This window comes from Myiozetetes cayanensis, unplaced genomic scaffold (genome assembly GCF_022539395.1).
Source record: "Myiozetetes cayanensis isolate MyiCay16 unplaced genomic scaffold, myiCay2020 scf2-11, whole genome shotgun sequence".
Lineage (NCBI taxonomy): Eukaryota > Metazoa > Chordata > Aves > Passeriformes > Tyrannidae > Myiozetetes > Myiozetetes cayanensis.
Window position 1 is genome coordinate 8,616,599 of NW_026087411.1, and position 20,679 is coordinate 8,637,277.

General features: G+C 42.1%; 1 protein-coding gene across 4 annotated transcripts in view; it reads right to left on the reverse strand.

Moving 5' to 3' along the window:
* MACROD2 (mono-ADP ribosylhydrolase 2) overlaps nucleotides 1-20,679 on the reverse strand; it is a 1,470,694-nt gene that overhangs the window by 1,211,301 nt on the left and 238,714 nt on the right. For all 4 annotated transcript variants that reach the window (XM_050314972.1, XM_050314974.1, XM_050314971.1 and 1 more), the window contains exon 5: nucleotides 19,649-19,765. In XM_050314972.1, the coding sequence (XP_050170929.1) occupies nucleotides 19,649-19,765 (117 nt within the window). The remainder of the gene's footprint in view (nucleotides 1-19,648; nucleotides 19,766-20,679) is intronic.

Here is a 20,679-nt window from a genome sequence, read left to right on the forward strand (position 1 = left end):
AGAGCTTACATGGCACCTTTAGATTTTACATTTTGTTTGACATCTACCATTTGCGAGAAATGGCATTTTATAACCACTTTCCATCCTGTCTGTCCCCCATCACCACCACCCCCACCGAACATAATTGCTTTTACTATAAATATCTGACAGTGCTACTGAAAGTAATAGAGAGAGATTTAGAAAGCTCCTGTTGACTGCCTGATAGATTTCATGGAATCACAGAATGGTTTGTGTTTGAAGGGACCTTAAAGCTCCTCTAGTTCCAACTTCCCCCTGCCATGGGCAGGGACACCTTCCCCTTGACCAGGCTGCTCAGAGCCCCACCCAGCCTGGCCTTGAACACTTCCAGGGATGAGGCAACCTGTGCCAGAGCCTCACTACCCTCACAGGGAAGAATTTCTTCCCAATATCTAATCTCACCCTGCCCTCTGCCAGTTTAAAGCCATTCCCCCCTTTTCGTGCAGAGCACCACGTACCTTCAAGGTTCACCTCAGAGACTCAATATTAATGTCCTTTTTTATCAGTTCCTTACTTGAACAGACCCTAAATTTGGCAGGTATGGTGCATTTGCTAAGCAAAGGAAAGGGTATCAGGTTTGCCTGGGTAAATCCCATTATTTTCTGACTCAAATACACATTAAAGTAGGAAATAACTGAGACGACACACCATCTTAGCTGCTTTGGAGAAACAACCCTCAATGAAAGTTCAATTTACTGATTGGACATTAAAGGTGTTCCAGAGCTGCCAACAATAATGGAGCAGGGAGCCTTGACAGCAGAAAACAATCTGGTATTGAGAAGGAACTTGAGCAAATCAAACAGATGTTCACTTCAAAAGATAAAGGTGATTCCAACACCGTTATAATTTACAGGTGTAATTCAGATGATATGCGTTATTCAGAGCACCAAAACCCTTCCAAATTGAAACCGCAGGAATGTTTTGCTACCACTCAAGGAATTCTGTACTCTGAGACAACAAATCTAGGTAAGAGGGATTCTGAAGACACAGCCTTAAATATCAAAACCAAAAGAGTTTTGTGAAAGTGCTCTCTGTGTGTTTCTTGAAAGGAGCAAACGACCCGTTCTCAAACGGCCAACACTGGCTCCTTTGTGCTTCTGGAAAATTTCCCCTATATAAAATATATTTTGCTAGACTTGGTGATGAGCAGGATCTCAGCCAGAGGGTCCCACCTTATCCCCAGGATCCTGGGAAAGAAAGAAGTCCTGAAGCAGCACCAGGCCTGATGCCTATCTGGCGATTTCTCCCATGATTACGCAAAAAGCGCGAGGAGGCGGAAACGCAATTTCCCAATCGGTGTCAAAGCTCAGGAGCAGATTCCGGCAACCACAGCCCCAGGAAAAACCACTCTTCCAGCAGTGCCCCAGAGTGGAAGTGACCCCCTTCCCCCAGGCTATCCCTTCAGAGCCCAGAGCGTGTTCCCTGCCTGGAATCCACACCCTGCCCCGGCAGCATCCTCCGGTAGACTCCGTGTTCCCAGCTACATCCGAGGGGATGAGTTCCAGGAGGAACCAGCCCGGACGTGACAGTAACTTGCCTCTGGAGCACCTGGGACATCTTGTACCTCTCAGAGCTGCCATTTCCTAACATCAAGAAGTCATTAATCTAAGCTGACTTCCATCAGAGTTTGCCAACAGTTACCACATAATGTTATGTTAGGAATTATCCGTGTTCACGGCACTGGAGATGCGCCTGAGGCAGTAACTGTAAATGGTATTTTTCAGCAGGGATGGGGATGGGGCCGTGCACACTGGAGTAAGAAAAGCCACAGCAGCCATGGATTGCACAACGCTTTCCATAAACAGGATCTTCTGTTGAGAGCTTTTCTCCCTGCTGTACTAAAGTTTTCCATGTTTAGCCTCAGAAAAAAGCAGGATTGCTCTAAATACTTTGGGAATGAAAGAACTGCACCCTTCTCAAATCCACGGCTGGGGAGAGAAACAGGAGTCTGATTTCCCCGTGTTTGTTCCCATCCAAGATTTACTTCAACACGTGGTTGTTTCTCCGTTTTCATCTTTAATTCTTGGTTGTCTCATTCAGAAAATATTTAACTGAGGCAAGATGAATAAACATATCTGAGCAGCAGGAAGCCCTGCCAGTGCCTGGAATCAGCTGGCACATCTAGGGATGGAGGGCTCGTCAACTGAGCCCCACAAAGTGTGGACCTGTTAGGAAAGGCTGGGCAGCAGTTTATGCCCTGCTTCCTGGATTTTGGAGCCTGGAAAGGCACTGAAAATCTGCAGTAGGCCTTAAACTATACATTATGTAGATGTGTTAGGAAGAATGGAAGAGCAGCAGTGGCAAAATTCCTAAGTAGGTAAAAATCATGGTAATCAGCCCAAAGCATTATGAGCTAAATTCAGTGTGGTGGATGAAATCCATTCATGGAACCAGTTCCTGCCCTGCCTGTCGCCTCAGCTGTTATTTCCTGCATAAACCCTGTGCTGGTATTTTAAGCAGGGTGATTTCACACTGAAGCATTTCCAGAAGTCCTGTGAGGGACGAGGATCTACTGGGCTGTTCGGATTCCTTATGATCAGGAGGAGGCTTTCTCCGGAGAAGACTCAGGACATCAGGGAGATAAGCCACAAGCGAGAGGAAGCATCAGTCACATGCACAGAACGAAGTTTTCCCTTTAAAGTTTCCCCAGTCCGACATTATCTGCTTAGGATGAAATATAATCTGTGCTATAATTTGTTTTAAGTAGTAGGAAAACAAAAGCCCAAGCACACACGGTAAATTGCTACCAAGAGGAAAATCCATATCATGCAGGTGACAGGTTTTTCTAACAAAGCATTTAAAAGAGCAAAATACGAGAGACACCACTCCAAATACCTGCAGAAAAGGTTAAGGAATATAAAAAGCAAAAGGGGAAGAAATATTAGCACACAACAGCATAAGCTAAGAGAGCAAAGAGTGTTAATTAGTGTATTATAATGACTTCTGACAGCTTCACATAATGCCTTTTCATCAGCATACTGTTTCAATTACGCATTCTCCACTTCCCACACTAAAATCAGCTTCACTACTATTTTTCACCTGCTGCTTCAGTGTAAGGTTTTAGCCCTTATGTCTTCCATGACAATAACTTTTGTTTTCCTGAAGTTGCTCCACCGATCCCCTCAACAAACACCGGTGGAAATGTTCCCCTGCTCTGGGAAAGCTGAAAAGGCAAAGGGAGGGAAATGCTGTAATATGTTCTGCTTTGCCATCTCTGACACCCCATGATCCTCCACGCTGCACAAAGCCCTCGGTTCCAAGCAAATCAGGCAGCTCAGAGTCAGCACAGACACCTTAAACCTGGGTTAACTTCCCCAGATGCTGAAAGAACGATGAAGTAGCTTTTTTTATTTTTTTTTTCCAGATGGAAATCAGCATTGAGGCAAATGCCTGAACGCCTGACCTGCTGACAATATTAAATATAAAGTTTGCTCTTCTGTTACCGATGGGGAAACATGTACCTTGTGATCTATTTTTTAAAATGTGCGCCTTGAGGAATCGCAAATAAGGAAATCCGAGCTGAACGCTCAGCTGGGTCTAAATTCTTTCCAGTCTTTGAAAGGCTGGATTAATTCATTACTGCCAAGAAGATGTGCTCCATGATGTCAGGCTGCATCCTGCAGGACGGGAGGGATGAAAGGAGCCCAAATCCATGTCCGATCCCTGCAGCCAGGCACCGGAGTTGAGCTGTAAGGAACGGGTGTCCTCCTACACACCCCTCTGAGCTCCCCGTGGGGAAAGGGAAGGGAGCACAAGGATTGCCTCCAGGAAACCACCTTTCCCATTCCAAGCTGCACGGGACACACCCCATCTCCAGTCACGGCAGGGGTGGAAGAATTTTTTCCATGCTCTCCCAGACCACTCTGTTCCAACAAGCCTGGTACATTCTTCCTCTGCACGCCGCTGAAAGGTGCCAAGAAACCAGCAAAGCGAGCTGGGATTTTTAGCAGCGCTCCAGAGGTGCCCAGGGCCTGACAGGATTTGGTGTTGAGGGAACCACCACGGGAGGAGCAGAGTTAAACAGGGAAAAACCATCCTTTAATGACAGTTCACTGCTGGAAGCTTCCCTGTACCCACATTTTCAAGGAACAATCACGGAGTAAGAAAGCTCTTGACACAGAGCCACGAAACAGAAACTCCTCCTTGAAATCTTCATGCAGCATCTCATCACTCAGTTACTCCTCTCCCTTTTACATCTCAACTGAATTTTAATTTCAGGAAAATGGCATGGAGCTACAAGGTAACTTGGGGCCTAAATATCTATTCTTTGACCAAAGTTCTCAATTCCTCTTCTCCTCTGCCCCTTCTTCCCCCACCAAATAATGCTTTAAGCCCCTAATTAAAGTTCGTGTGTCAGGGTGACTCTCCCAGGCAATGAAAATTCCCACTTGGAGGTTTGACAGCAGCATCTTCCATCAAGCAATAAACCTTTTTTTAGGCATTTGCATCAAGCTGCAACTTTTTTTTTTTTTTTTAAGGCATTTGGATGCTTTTAACAATCATAAACTGTTGGAAAGAATTTTCAACCCCAGGAAACTTTTAATCAAGACCCTTCAGGCTCCAAAGTGCCTTTTTTTTATTAGTATTATTTTTTAATATATAGAATTATTTAACGGCCAGACTTTGCCATGTGCCTGGTACCCACACACTCATTCTGCAAGCTCTCTAAAAAGGTGTCTAGTAAGATCTTAAATCAGCACTGGAGTGCTTAGAATTAGTACGTATTAACAGATTTAGGCAATGAAATTTTAAGCTACTGAAGCTTATTATTTTCATCCTCAAAATCTATTCATGTAAGTGCAGCCACCTTTTAATTCAGAGCAGAAGATTTGAGATTTAAATGTAGGTTCACTTGAAGCGAGTTTAGCACACAAAAAGTGACGGGAGTTGGAATAAAGCTCTTTTGTGAGCTGAAGAAAAAGAAATGGAAGAATAGAAGCAGCAAACAAATTACAAGACCTGGTTAGACACTGTGTTGAGAGCAGTAGGGATGAATGGGGACTTCCCACTTCTTTGCCTATCACAAACAAATGAAAACACATGCATGGTTTTGAAGAAGGTATTTAGGAAGTGACAGATAACTCTTGGGAAGGCACATTTGCTTTCCCTGCTGAGAAAATAACATCTCTCAATAACACCACTTTCTTTCCAGTTCCTCGGGACAACGATTCACTGAGGGCAATTTTAATTTATTTGGACTTTTGCTCTGTGTTGATAGTGTGGATTGGTGACTCCACGTATTCTCCTGCAGGAAACAGCTCAGGCTGTAAAGAATTAATACCTTCCAAATTATGCATCTCTTAACAAACCATCTATCCCAATTCCAGCATTCCAGCTTTGTTTTGTCCAAAAGGGAGGCCATTTCATCCCAGGATGTTATTCCTTCAGTTATTCTGGAACTACACGCATCAACCGTGTCTGGGTAAGCCCAGAAAGAAACAAGGGGGGAAAAAAAAAAAAAACAAAGAAATTGGAAAATTATTTGACTTTCAAAAGTTGCTGCCCATCAGAAAGGTCTGTGCTCATTTATGTCCCTGAGAAATTGCTTCTCTTTGGATTTCCCTTATTTTGAAGAACAAGGCCATGTGCTACAGGAACTATCCCCAAAATCAAACCAGATTTATTTAACTCTACAGCAACAATCTTAACAGGGGGGACACGAGCCAGAGTAAGAAAACCAACCTCTGATGCACAAACACAGACTGTGCCACTGCCACAACCTAACCAGTTCCTTTTGAATATCACTGGAAAAACTTGCCAACTACATCAAGCTCCCCAAAAGGCTTTATAAGCAAAAATTTCCCTTCACCACTTCGTTCAGGTTGCTGAAATGACACCTTCAACAGAGGGCAAACTGCAAATTCTTCATCATAGAAGTCCCAAACAACAAACAAGCAAGAAACCACTTTTATTTTTTATTAATTTTTTCCATTCCTTTCTGTAAGCAGAAAAAGTACACTCTACTATTAGCTTGCTGTTGTCAAGTAACCTGAAACGTACAGGAATGTAAAATTAAAGCCCTCACAAAACTGACATAAGCTTCAAAAATCACTCCATATCACTGGAAGGCTCCTGCTCAGTTTTATTGTTCCCCAGTCTGGTTAATCCTCTGATAGGTAAAGGTCGTTGTTCCACGTCTTTTCTGCAGGTTTCTGCCTATGCAGGAATGTGGGAATGGTTGGGTAGGTGAGTCCAAAATCAGCCCCATTAGGGCAGGAGAAAGAACAGACGCCAGGACTCCTCTCTTACAGAGATAAAATGTAAATGCTCTGCAGAAAGTGAAAACAGCTCCTCGGGGAATTGTTGGGATTGGGCAAAGGAGCAACGCAAAGGGCTGGTGAGTCAAGTAGGAACTTGAAGAGGGAAGAACTGGGAGTGCTTGTGAGAACAGCACAGAGACACCCACTGACCTTGCGTGAGGGTGGAACGTCCATAAAGCCAAAGGAAAGAGATCAAAATCTGTACCTATAAAGTATATCCCACTTTTATTCCTTAAAGGATTTAATAAATTCAACCAGTCTCCAGGAACATAAAGATAAGCTGGCTGCTCATGAAGGGCAGAGCGCTATCAGCTTGCAAAGCAACTCCACTGAGCTTAGGGAGGACTCCAGGGGGAAATGGGGTTTAATAACATCTCTGGCTGCTCCTAAAACACAGAGCCACCTAAATGGGAGCCATAATTTAACCTCCTTCCCCACACAACATTTTTTTTCTCAAGAAAACACTTTAAAATGAAGAAGGAAAACCAATTTACTCATCTCTTTTTCAGCTTGTTAGTCAAGACTGAATTCTCCATGTGCTACAACCATGTTCTGAATGTATTAAGTATGACTGATATTCAGGGGGAAAAACCAGCAGGAAATATTACTGATCTGCCTTCGTTTCTTTAATTTTCAAAATTTTTAATACAAGAAAATACGAAAATGCTGAGGGTGTTCAGCTGGAAGAGGAAATTAGAATGATAAATATATCACAGCCTCTTTAATCCAAATATTTTTTTTTTAAATAAATTCCCCTTTCAAGTTTCATTTACAATCTCGCTTGCACAGAGTTGCCAATCCTGATTAGCCCGAATGAGCTCCCTAAACATGAAGGTGAAATCTCCCAGACAGTGATAGAGCAGGAGATCAGAACACCTGCAGACATCCACTGTGCCACAGGGGGCTTTCTTTTTCCTTGGAATCACCCTCGAATGAACGCTTTCCAACATAAATACACTCAAGAAGGGCTCTCTCAGGCCGTGGTTCCACGGAAACCTCGCATTTTGGAGCTGAAGGAAAGCATTCCGTGTCAGACCGAAAGCTAAGGAACAAAGCCTCTCCAGCTCTCAGAAACAACGATTTTTAAAGAAGCCTCGAGGCACTTTTAATAGGAATTAGCCAGGAGTGATGTCGCAGTAGGCAAGGTAAAGAAATATCGGCTCAGCCCACCAGTGGAGCACAGAATTCCACACGAAGACGCAAAACACAACAGTCTGAAGAGCCACAGTTTCTTTAAAAAAACTGCAAGGAGTGATAATTTTAAAGATACAATGTATATTATGAGCCGAAACTCGGGTCATGGAAGTAAGAAATCCTTAATAAAGAAGGATTTTCACACCCAGCAAATCATCACATGCCATCTATTCCAGTTGATTATGGCATTTATTTGGTCAAGTATTCACAAGTTAAAACTCCGTGTGTTTAATCATAGTCTGGTCTGTTATGAAGCATTATGTCTTAAGAGTTTATTTGATCAAGAGGCAAGCTTGGACTAGTTCTTGCAACTTTGAGAAATTGCAGCTAGACCATTTCTCAATATCTGATAGGCAGGAAGCAGAAGAAATGCATTTTGAGATGGGTATGGTTTGATCAATGATATACGAGGAACTTTTTCCACAGCTGTGATTGATTGGTAAAAATGAAGGAGCGTTCCCTGTATCCGTGGAAGAGAAAATGGCACAAAGAACACCTGGTGAAACGCCAACCATCTTTTAAATGCATCTATTAAAACAAGGTGCAAAACTGAGATGGAAAATGAATTATCCATGACAAGACACAACAACAATATGGAGAGAGCACCACTAAAAGCAGCTGCCCAAGACAGAGGGAGGGAGGTTCGAAGAAGCAAGAGAAATGCAGAGGTAGGAGAGGGACAACACACTTGCCAGGAGAAGCATTTAAAGCAGAGACTCTGCAGTTAATTGAGCGCTGTTAATTGCGCGCCTGCCATTTTATCAATTTGGAGGCTAAAGGTGCGGGATGTAATGGATGCTGGGCTTGGAGCCAAATCACAGCTCCTGCTGTCGAACATCCAGCTGCTGTAAGCCAGTGGGGTGCTTTTATGTTTTAAAACACTGGTAGGTAAATACATTGTTTACCAAACACAGCAGCACGTCTCGATTTCTTTAATCAAACACACGATAATTCAAATCAGCATTAAGGACTGGTTTGTACTCAGGGCACTCTGGAGGTAACAGTGAAAGGCAAGGCCCACTTGCAAAGAAAAACACATTGAATTCCTCTGCCCCGGGCTGGGAGATGTGTTTGGCTGGTTGGATAACTGGGAAAAGCGAGGAGGAGTGTGGGAGAACATGTGTAGAGCACATGTGGCCAGAAAGGGCAGGACCAAGAGGTGACCAGCTTGGAGCCATTTGTTTCTGAGCAGGGCTCGGTGCCACCAGCCCTGCCCAAAGCTCTCCCAGTTTCAGAGCCTCTGAATTCCCTCCCATAAAATACTGGGCAGGTTAGGAAGCAATTCATTCACCCTACTGGGATACATAAAACCTCAGGCTGCTGGAAAAACACACGACAGGGACTTACCACACCTATGGCCATTTATTTAAAAAAACAGGATTCTTACAAGGAAGCAGATTGGATAATGGGTTACAGAGCCACTGCTTACACACTCCTGCTTCAGATCCAATACCGAACAGTAGTAACAAAACATTATTCCCAGCTGATGCTGGTCCAGTGGTACCTGAAGTGCTCTGACACCCTCTGATAGCTGGGTAAGTTACTTCAGCACGAAAGTCACGTCCACAGTTGGAATTAAAAAATATTTCTTAAACACAGAAAAATTAAAGAAAAAAAACAACCTTTAAAAATTATGTTCCTTTCCTATTAAAAGATAACCAACCTAAATCAGATTGGGAAACTTCCTCCTTCCCACTGCTGTTATGCCAACCCACACGTTGGGGGGTGGTTTTTATTTGTGAACAAGCCCTTGGAATCTGTGTCCCCGCAGGCAGGAGCACAGAAGCACAGACCAGAGAAGTTCTCTCTCATTTTCAGCCTCACCCTCTGTGTGTGATCACAAGGGATTCTCTGACCCATGAACTAACTGCTCTTTTGGGTAAAAGCATCTGGTAGGAAAGCTAAACAAAGTATTGTCTAAAATCAACAACAAAAAGATGGGGGGGGGGAAAGAAAAAACCCAGATGAAATCTTACTGCGGTTTTAGAGATCCTCAAGTGTCACAAATTGCATTAATCTGGCAATTGAACACAGAATTTAGATGGAGAAGAACTCAGATACCCTCAAATTAAAGTTCCATGTGGAGAAAGGACTCATGGATCCGTAGCTACAACAGGACATCCAAGTATCTGTAAGACTCAGAGACCTCCAACACGGATCTTCTGCCTCTTCTCTGAGGCCTTGGAATTCCCCATGGGGGGAAACCTACACAACACAAGTGTTCTTTACTGCTACCCTGATTATTGCCATGCTACCACAGTGGCAATCCCGACAGGTAATAAACATCTTCTAACAAATAAATCACAACAAGAGGGGAGTTTCCATGTCCTTGAGAAAAGGAGCCATGAGGAGGGAATCTGGCAGTTGGGAAGGGAGTTTTATCCTTCAGCTGTGGCCAAACGCTCAAAGCCAAAACTCTCTCTCTGAAGTTGCCTTTCTTTGCCAAGTGCGAGATTGTGATTTAAAGCGACTTGTTTTCCATATCTGTTTATGTTCCACTCTCTAAAGGGAAAGAAATCCAACAATATTTACGGCTTCCCAGTCAATTCTGCATGAACTTCACTTTCAGCTTCTCATGAACGGGGCTGTGTTGCAACAAATTAATTTTAAATGAACAGATTTCCCTGGGACCATTTCTGCTTCATTTTGGTGGGGGTGGGGGGGAGGAAGTTGTTTTAAACAAGATTACACCTCTGACAGGATTACACCCGACACAAATGCAATCTTTTACTTGAATGAATTGTGATTTTCGGAACTGTGGGCTTTCAGAGTGTATTACAGGACATCATTTTACTGTCTGTGACACCTCCCAAAATCTCAAGGCTTTCCCCCCCCCCCCATCTCTGCATCCCATACAATGTGTGTGGAGCTTCCCCAGTTCTACTGGAGGCTTAAAATCGAACAATGCAGCTGTTAAAACAGAAAGCTTCAGAAGGAATTGTTTCCTCTGTTGTGTTCACGGATACTTTGGGCAGTTTACAGCCTTGTCCTGATGACCTGCTGTTTACAGGCTACAAGTCAGCTTCCACAATAATTCTGATTGTATTCTTGCTTTCTCAGAACCAACCCACGTGTTTTGGTCCTAATGCAAACCCTGCACGAAGTCACACTGAAATAAATGTGATCCAGACAGACAGACATGCAAACAGATACCAAAGGGGTTATTTTTAGTGCTGCAAAGCATTTCTCATTTGTGTGTTTATTTATTTATAAGCCTTTGGAAAGCTACCAGCTATTTTTATTGAAAAACTGAATAGGAAGCACACTTAGAAGCGAGCAGGGATGTCTCACACACATCCTTTTTGCCACGTTGAAACATTAAAATGGTCACAACTTTTCCCTGTCCTTCTTCCTGATGCATCACTAGAAAATAGAAGAATTCAGGCCCCTGTGCCTGAGGTTAAAGGGAATCCAGTGTAACTCGGCCTCCTGAGGAACCAGAAGGGAGATTTGCAGCATGACAAACAGCTAAGAAAGAGTAGGAAATGAGATGGAATTCTTAGCTGGTGACAGTTGTTTAATTAAAACTTTCTTCAGCTTCTTACTGCATAAATTATTTTACGCTCACCTACAAACCAACATGGGGGTAGAAACTTTACAGCCATAAAACTTTACATCCTTCATGAGTCCACTCTCCTCCTAAACCTGGTCCTAGAATTGTTATCAGCCACTCTGAGCACTGCTGGGGCTTTTCAGTCCTGCTTTGAGCTTTCTGTTAACGTTCCCAGACATCCAGAAAGGTGTAAAGCCCTGATCAGAGTGACTGCTGTGCCCTGTAGATGATGCATTTCCAAGTTCCTCTGTATTCCCAGCAGCGGAACTTCAGTTCTAGCCCAGTGAGCTGAGAACCCTGCGCTGCAACCACTAAAAACTTCTCCCCAGTGTTCTGTAAATGGCCAAAAATCAACACCATCCAGAACCTCTTTTTCCCCTAACAGCCAATTAACCTCAAAGATACTGGCCATCTACTCAGAAGAGAATAAATGGCAGAACGTTTTCAAATGGTGTAAATAATCTGCAACCCTGAGTAGCTGGTACAGAGAAAATACAAACACACACAGAGATAAAAGAGCTACAGATGTATAGTGATGTAAATTTATCCCCACCATCACTTGGTTTTCCTTCTTTTTTTTAAATGTTTGGAAAAGCTTCAAGATCACTGATGACAACTCGAGGCTCTTCACAAACATCGTTGAAAACTCAACAAATAACAGAAGCAGAAGGAATGAACCTGAGAATTTTAAGAAATGAAAAGAATCAAACCTGATGTATGTTCTTCAGCTAGTAGAAAATGTTTTAGACAAAATTTAAACAAAAATAAATAAATGTCTGAGTGTGAAGGCAGTGTTAAGAAGAGAGGGGGGGCAATAAGAAAGCTGAAATAAAAGGGAGAACTCAACTCCAGTGCTGCACATCAACAAAAATCCAGGTGATTTTGATCCCCATTCTTGAAATCAAAACATCCTGGATCCTGTTATCCTTTCACCAGCAGTGAAACAGCATCTTCACCATATAAAAGAACACCAATTTTATTTCTTTTCACTATCTGGTTAATCAGTATTAAGATTCTTTCCTACAGGCAATCAAAGCATTATTTACACCCCACAGCCTCACACCTGATGTCTTTTTCCTGGAGAGAAATGTTTCAAATGTCTGACCTCAGTTTTTACAGAAAAAAACAAACCCATGTTTTGGTCCATGTGCTTAGTTTTAGTGAAACAGCCACAGACATTCATCTGCTGGGTTAGACAAAGATATTTTTAAACTGTTTAACATAACCTTCCCATCCTATCCACTTTAGGCTGGTGTAAAAAAATTGCATTACAGGTAAAGAACTCCCACTTTTCATCTGTGTGACTCTTTCAAAATACATCCAGGAAAAAAAAAAGAAAATTAAAATTAATAAAAACTCAAGTGAACAGCGAGTGAAGGAGAACTCAAAAAAAAATCATAGCACCTTTCACATTCCTACTTCTCCTTCTGCTTTATTTCAAAGCAGTAGAAAGAAAATGTCCTTATTTATTACTTGTGATCTGATTATTTCCATTTGCAAATAATTCATCATATTTTTGGCTAAGTAAGGTGCAGATTCAGCGCAAAAAGGAACGCTGTTCTTCACTTGCGAGAAAGAAAATCAGGCTGCACAGTTTTTAAAACATTCCAGCTACAATCACACAATTATTATTAATCTGAAGAAATGATATGAAGTTAATGACCTCCGAGAGGCTCCAACTTGAAACCTTTCTTCCTCCCCCTAGGGAGATGGAGGATCAGCAGTCAGTGCTGCAATCCAAGCCCCAGGCCTGTGCCAACACATTTCCTAAGCTAAATCCAGGTTTGGGAGACAGGCTGCATATTTTTCAGAGACTAAAACAGCATAAATCACAGAGTGCCAACACACTATGAGGTTAATGTTGTGTTTTACTACAGTAAGCAATTTCTATCACCATTTAAAATGAGACAAGCAGAATTCAGGCAGACAAAATCTCATGCATCAAAGATTAATTTTCAAGTACTGAGCGTTGGCTTTGGCTTCTGAGGGAACGTATTAAGAGTGGGAGCAGCAGCAACCACTGCAGTTAAAGGAGCATAAACATCTCCATTACATCCCATTCCAACCCCTTTTCCCTGTCAGCTGACTGTAGTGACGACGATTTTGTTTATTTTCATGCCATGCATCAGACTTTTTTTTTTTTATTATTATTATTATTTGAGTAAAAAGGACCAACTATGTCCAAGTATGGAGGAAATCAAATCTGTGAGCCTTAAGGGGCACAATGCCCTGCTCCAGTGCCAACATAGCTGAGGAATGACTCTCCCCCGGTGTGGAAAGGCGTATTCCAGCACGAATTATTTTGCACCGAATTAGGAGAGGTTTTAAATAGCACCTTCCACATAAATCAAGCATTAGGAAAGTGTTTACACCTTGTGTTTTCACTCTCTGTTCCACCGAGGGGGTTTCCAGCGGGCTGGATGCCGACGCCAGGGATCTGTGGCCCCAACACCCTGTGGGGCTGCTGTGCCCAACACACACCCCCCACCACTGCCCTGCCAGCTCAGCTCTGTGACTGCTTTCAGGAGCACCAACAGTCAGACCTTTGCAGGAGTTACAGACACCAGAATTACAGAAGTAACGCCACGGAGGGAAATTCGCGGCGTCGGGTCCCCGCCGCCGGCCATCGCGGCGCGTTAACACACACGGTACACGCCCTCGGTGCTCCCAATTACTGAGCAAATGCTCCAGCCCTCCTCTAAAAGTCCTCTGTGCCCACTCCCTGCCCTGCAGTTCAGGGTTCAGACTGCAACAAGCGATGCCCAGAAGAGGAGGATCGATAGTAAAACGTCTCCTCCAGCCACAAGGCAGACATTTGCAGTGGAACAACGGGATGTGGAGCGGCGACTTCCAGCGGTGCCTGCCAGGATTTGCCCACAGCACAGGCCACTGACAAACACTCGCTGGGGTCCATTCACAAATTAAATTTTAAAGAATCTATCCATTAGAAAAAAAAATGTGCCTGAGCTTGGCTCAAATCCAAGGACAAAGACCACATGCTCTTGTCACGGAAGGTTCTTGAGGATTCATAACCAACAGGACCTACAGCACTTGTCCCTCTTCTGCCCAGCTGAGGACAGACCCTGAGCAGCTTGGGAAGAGAAGGAGATGTTTGAACTGGTTTAGCTGGAGTTGATAAATGCATTCCCCGTCATCCCCATGAGTCCTCTTCTCCCTTCCTGTACGTGTGGGGGATGTGGGGGTGTGCATAAGGGAGAGACAAACCACAAAGCTTTACAATACCCCATAAAACCCCCTCTAAAACCTAAGCAGGTTTCAGACCAAAGAAATAATAATTAATATTTCCCTTCCAACGCATTTACAGCGTATGCAATGGACGTGAGTGCTCATGGGGAATACAGCAGGTCATTAAGAGGACTGGAGCCAATTAGACCAAATTAAAACACAATAAAGACATGACTGCACTTATTTTCAAAATGGTCATAAAATACATAACATGAGCTTATTAAAAAAAAAACACCTTTGAAACCTAGACACTACTCAGAAGAAAAACATAAATATGTGGTAAGTGGTTTTGTTAACCATAAAGAAAACCTTTCCCAAAGGAATCTGAACAGCAAAAATATCGCCCAAGAAAAAGGGGTCCTGGGCCTTTGATTAGTGTTAACTTGCTTTGCTTCATTTTCAAATTAGTTTTAAATATTTAAGCAATTATAAAGATTTAAAGGGATGGCAAACAGTGCTGCTTAAGGAAATACCTATCCAGAGTTTTTCCAGCTCTGTGTTTTTTTTCCCAGGAGGTGTCACACAGTGTGACAAGACCGTGATGCTGCTCAGCTCAGATTAAGAGTAGGAAAGACATCCCTCCTGGAAAACCTTCATAACATTAATGAGTTTATATTCTATTAATGATTGTTTCCCCTTGGGCTTATCAGCAACCTCTTTTCAACTGAAATTTGATCAAATTTAGTCTCATTGTGCTGCAGGAGAAGATCAAGGATCCTGATCAGCCTGGGAGTTAGTAGCCAAGTTAGTCTCCTCTGAGCAATCCTGTCTTGTCCACGTATTGTTCACTTTTAGTATCTCCCTTTCCAATTCCCAAACATATTTTCCAGTTCCCAGATTTACCTGTCCCCAGAATAAACGGGGAGGTATCAAAATGAACAGCCACCAGAGCCACACAAAAGAGAGCAACTCTCCAACTCATTACTAAACTCTCCAGTTTAGTACCATTTGAAACAAAATTCAGGTATTAGTTTATAAAATGAGGTTATAAAAGCAAGTAAACAAACAAAGCTTTTTGTGAAATCCTGGAAATTTGAATAATATCCTTGACCATTATGCCCCGTTTTTCCAACTGGTCACTTTGGCAGTACAGTAGAGTTTTGGAGCTCCATTTCTGCACAATCAACCTTTTAACTGCAGCTCCGTGACCAATCCCCAAGAAAACAAGGAGAGATTTAAAAATCACTACCCTCGCAGCCTCACTTTAAAATAATACCCTGTAAATATTCATCTTCTAAATACTGGAAATTATGTCCTGTGTAACAGGAGCACACTTTTTAATCTCCACTTTCTAATCTCCACTTTCTAATCTGATTAAACAAATTTGAAAGCTGATTCCTCCTACTGTGTTTAATACTAGCACTCCTCCTAACTACTTATTTCCCAGCAGGAACTGTCTCTGAGAGCACATTCACATTATTACTCCAGGCTGATCTACACAGTGACTCTGGACCAGAAGACTTGCTATATATGGTGTTTACTCAGGGACAGTGCTGCAAGCACTAAAAATATCAGGCAAACAGAAAAAATTTATTCGAAATATTACAGATTTATTAAGAACATAAACCACTGCATTAGGAAGTGCCCAGCACTTCAGCAAGGCATCTCCACTTTCAGATTTACTGAGAGTTGGTTCTATCCCATACTAGAAGCTGTAAGGTTTTATTTTCCTAGTTTAGGGGGTTTATTATCAATTTCTATTTTTTTTTTTTCCCAGGAAAAGAAAGAAACTGTTACTAGACTCAGCAACAATAGGGAAAAAAAGTGAGTTTGGGGGCCCTTTCCTGCCAAGGTTGGGGTGCCACTTCCCTGTGCTGGTTTTCAGTTGGGTTTAAGGCTGTTAAACACCAGGTAGGATGGGACTTTAATTCTCTAATGTGTTCTGACAGGGTCCTTTTTTATAGTGAAACCTCTGTGAGCAGATAACAAGCCTCAAGGTTGTTATGGACCCCTCATTCCAGCCATAAACACAATTTACATCCAGACCATTTTCTGCCAGTGGAGCCAACTGAGACTATTAATCAAATGAGAAAGAAAACAAGCATTTGTGGAGCTTTAAAACAGATACTGTTCATCTGTTATTTAAAGCATGACAGTATCAGAGCACTGCTCAATGTTTGAGGATCAGTTGAACAATATTTAGAATGAACTGTTCTTTAAAAGGAACAACAATATGAAGTACAGAAGCTAAATAATTGATGATGGGTCTGGGACAGCATTTAAAGGAAACCATCTCAGAGCAAAGGCACTGCCTTTTCCAGCCCTCCTGAGCGCTGTGAGAACTCGTGTGCCTGCGAAGGTGTTTGCTGAAAAAACAACAGTGGATGACATCAACCAAATTATGGATTCAGCAAATAACTCTGGTGGCATTTGGGGGGGGCTTTGTGTAGGCTTTTGCAGCACGGGAGGCAGATGGTGATTACACCGACTGCTGCAAAACTGAACTGAATGTTACATTAACTGGTAATGAGAAAACTCAATTTCACTTCGTTTCTATTTTCAAACACAACTACTTTTTGGCATTAACAAAAAAGAAAAAGAAAAAGAAAAAAAAAAAAGTGTGTGTGTGTTGAAAAGTTCATAAAGCTGCATCTCCAAGCTGTAAACATGTTAATCTTGGTCTGTTCCCATTATTGGGATAAAGAGCTGAGGGAAAGTATTTCACAAACTGATCTGTGACTCCGACACACCAGGAACAAATCACAGAAAGTCAGCCTGTGCCCCAAATCTTTACGTTGCTCAGCCAAGTACTGTTTTTCAATCAGATATTATTTTTCAATTTTTCCACTGTGAAGACATTATTTGTCAGACCTGCTCTTATTTAACCTAAGTAAATACAGCAAAGTATTCCATAAAAATACAATAGATCATAAAGGAGATTGCCGGAGTGGGTTTTGTTTACCAACTACCACCTTCCTAGCAAAGCACACCTTCCCTTCGGTGCCAAATTTAACTCCAGCTCCCTCCAAGTTTTCTACAAAGCACAGCAATATGCTGCATGAACTCTGAATGGCTAAATCTTCTTTAATATGGAGTTCTGAGCTGAAGCCCAAGTCCTGCATCCTGCAGCACACACAGGCTGCTCCATCCCAGAGCAACTCTGCCGAATACAGCAAGCTGTTTCCAAGCAAAGCACTTCAAGACCAAGAACTTGAGATGGGGAAGATCCCAGGGGCAGGAAACAGAACTGTAACATTTGCATTAACAGAAGAAATCCTCAACAATTCATCAAATGAAATGCACTTCCTATTTGCCATAACTGTTTATCCAAGTACGGTCACAAGAAGAGCAGATACAACAGAATAAACAGTTTACTACTCCGAAGTGTTAATGAATTATTGCAGTTGGTCTCCTGTACACACAGAGAGAAATGAAAAGCAAACTCCCTGTGCAAGCTGGAAGTTACCAGTCAACCATAACCCTCACAACATTCCCTTGCAGGGGATGGGTAAGTCCAGCCCTCCCCTGACAGTGCTGCTCTCCTCACAGAAGTCAAATGGAGAACAGCTTCCACAGTTAAACTGCCCTCACCTAAAGCTTCTGAAGGGAAGGGGGAAGGAAAACGACAGTTGGTGAACACAAATATGTTTTGAGGAGAAAAGCTAAGGAATCGAGAGTTTTTTACTCTCAGCCTCTGTAGGCAAACTGTGTGCTTCCCTCCCCACACCTTTCCCCCTCTCGTGTTGATGCACAATCAAACTCAATCAGATGTGGTGCAATTTCAATTTCTAATAATACTGATTAAGCAGAATATTGGCTTTTCCCGATGTCTGGTTACAGGTTTTGTTTCCACCCTTCAGGTGACAATAGGTTTTCTCATTGTTTTGTTTATTATTCCTACATGAAGGACAGAAAATTTTCCTACAGCCTTCCAACAGGAACAAACCTAAGCAACCCCTTGAGCTGCTATAAAATCTAAAGGGAGGTCACAGCTCAGACATTACCCTTCCTCTTTCTAAACACACATCAGGTGCTTTCTTATCTTGTATTTCCCCCACTAAAATACACGGGAGGAATTACGCACTTGTGGATAAGCAGCTTTTCTGCCCCTCCCAACATATTATTTTGTTAAAGAGGAAGAATTAAATATCAAAAATCCCCTGTAGAGCAAATTGCAATGTGCTGTTCAAGAATCTTGTCCCTTTTATGGGGATCTGGTGAAGATTTGGGCCATACACAAACCCAACCTAACACTGAATCTTCCTCCTCAATTTTCCTGACCTTTTATCAAAGTAACCTTTCATAAAAAACCATTAACGTGGTAAAACCACACATAAAATAAACCACAGTTTTCCTGCACACAGAAATTCCCACTGTCAAGGAAAAAACTGGAAGCTTCTCATCATCACAGGAGGTGTCAAAAAATGACTGGGAACAGAGTTTTCTTGTGGCATTATGAGCCACAGAAACCTAAAGGGAACCTGAAAGTGCAGTGAGCTTTTGGTTTCCCATCACAATTCAGAGAGACTTGAGTATTTTTTGAATGAGCCCTAATCCTGCTGCAACCTGCATAATAAAAAAAAAAAAAAAAAGTTTGAATTGTAGTTATAACTAGATTTTATATATATATATAATATATAAAATATGTATTATGTAATTGCTGTTTGCAATGGTTTCTTAGTACTTGTCTCTTCATATCTGAATACACTATTCTGTAAGATCCTAAATTGCAAAGATTTCCCACCTTTTATTCTCGCTGGCTGACCAACATGTGAGTGTTCTCCAAGGCAAGCTCAACATCCACACAACATGGTCAAGCTGCTTGAAACGGGATAGGAATCCTGACAATTCCACTCTGAAAGCGCAAAAAACATTCCAGCACGGAGCTGCACTCTGCTGAAAGCTAAAGTGTGGCAGATGCCTCTGCACTAATTGCCAATCAGATGCCACGCAGCAGCTGAAAACACAATGCATCACTTTGATCTCCCGGGCTCTCAAAGTATTCCCAATCAAGGAATCTGCACACGAGGAGTATGAAATATGCAGCATTTTCAAAAGCTGTCTCCATGGAGCTTAAATATGATAATGTATATTTTGTTCATATTTCGTAGAGCATTTCCAATCCTTTATCATGCATATGAAAGGCTGTGTTTTAGCTTGCCAAAAAAAAAAAAACAAACAAAAAAAACAAACCAACATATAAACATGAAAGAAGTGCTTTACGTTTCAGAGACCCGGAGGTTTCCACCGGATAACACAGGTGAAATAATCGCTTGGAAAGGCCTGGATCGCTTCGAGGGGGAAAGAACATCATTACGGAACACGCTTAATTAAGCCCCCACTGCTAATTCTGTCAAATGAATACCTTGTTGAATTAGACCAGAGGGAGATGGAGGCTCCAGCAGCAGCACGTGCTGAGAAGGAAAGGGTGACTTACATTTGGCAGGCAGGTCGTAGCCACAGGTGATTTTGGCCTGTCCAGTCTCGCACCCGCTCAGGTTCCGACACTCAGCAACCAAGCAGGGCCCAGCAGCTCTGTGTATGCAGCCATCCACTGCAAAAAAAATACCAAAAATCAAACACAAAAACATGCAGTCAGGAAGCCCCAGTTCTTATGTTTCACTCAAGGATATCATCACAAACATTTACTGCCCGTTTTTACGTCCACGGACCCACCGATCTGCGGGTCGGCGTCCAAATATACGTAATTTTCTTTTTCAGTCCACGTGCTTTTCAAAAACATAACAGTTAGTCAACCTGTGCTAATTGGAAAGAAAACGTCCAGGAAAGGTAAAGTAGAATGAAGATTTCAGTGGTAGAAAAGGAGCTTATTCCAGGCTCGAAGAAATTCTCATGACAAAATATGAAATCACAAACATTTACTGCTCATTTTAACACCCACAGACCCACCAACCTGGAAGTCAACATCCCAATATATATATATTTATATACACATATATGTTATTTTTTTCAGCCAGCATTAGTCAATGTGTTTTTCAAAAATATAATATTTAGTCAACTTGTGTTAACTGGCAGGAAAACATCTAGAAAAGGTAAAGCAGAATAAAAATGTCAGTGTTAGAAAAGGGGTTTATTCAAGGCCCAAAGAAATTCTCACTACAAATTAGGAAAACAAGTGTGATCCCCACCTAAATGCCAAATTCTCTTTTACTGTACACCTCTAATACCTCCACAATTGTGCAAATCAGTTAATGTCACTGCCCCACTAATGCCTTACACAAAAATTCCAGAAAATGATGATTATGGGTTTGAAAGATATTTTTAAAAAAACCCTAATGTTGACCTTTTTTCCTTTTTACACTTTTTTTCTTTTAATTTTGCATTATTCATGCAACACTTTGGAGTTAATTAAAAAATAATTACTAAAGGTTGCAATTGCAGCTAAGTATGCAAGAAAATTAGTAGAGTGCATAGATCTTATTACCCTCAGGAGCCAGCAAAAGAATA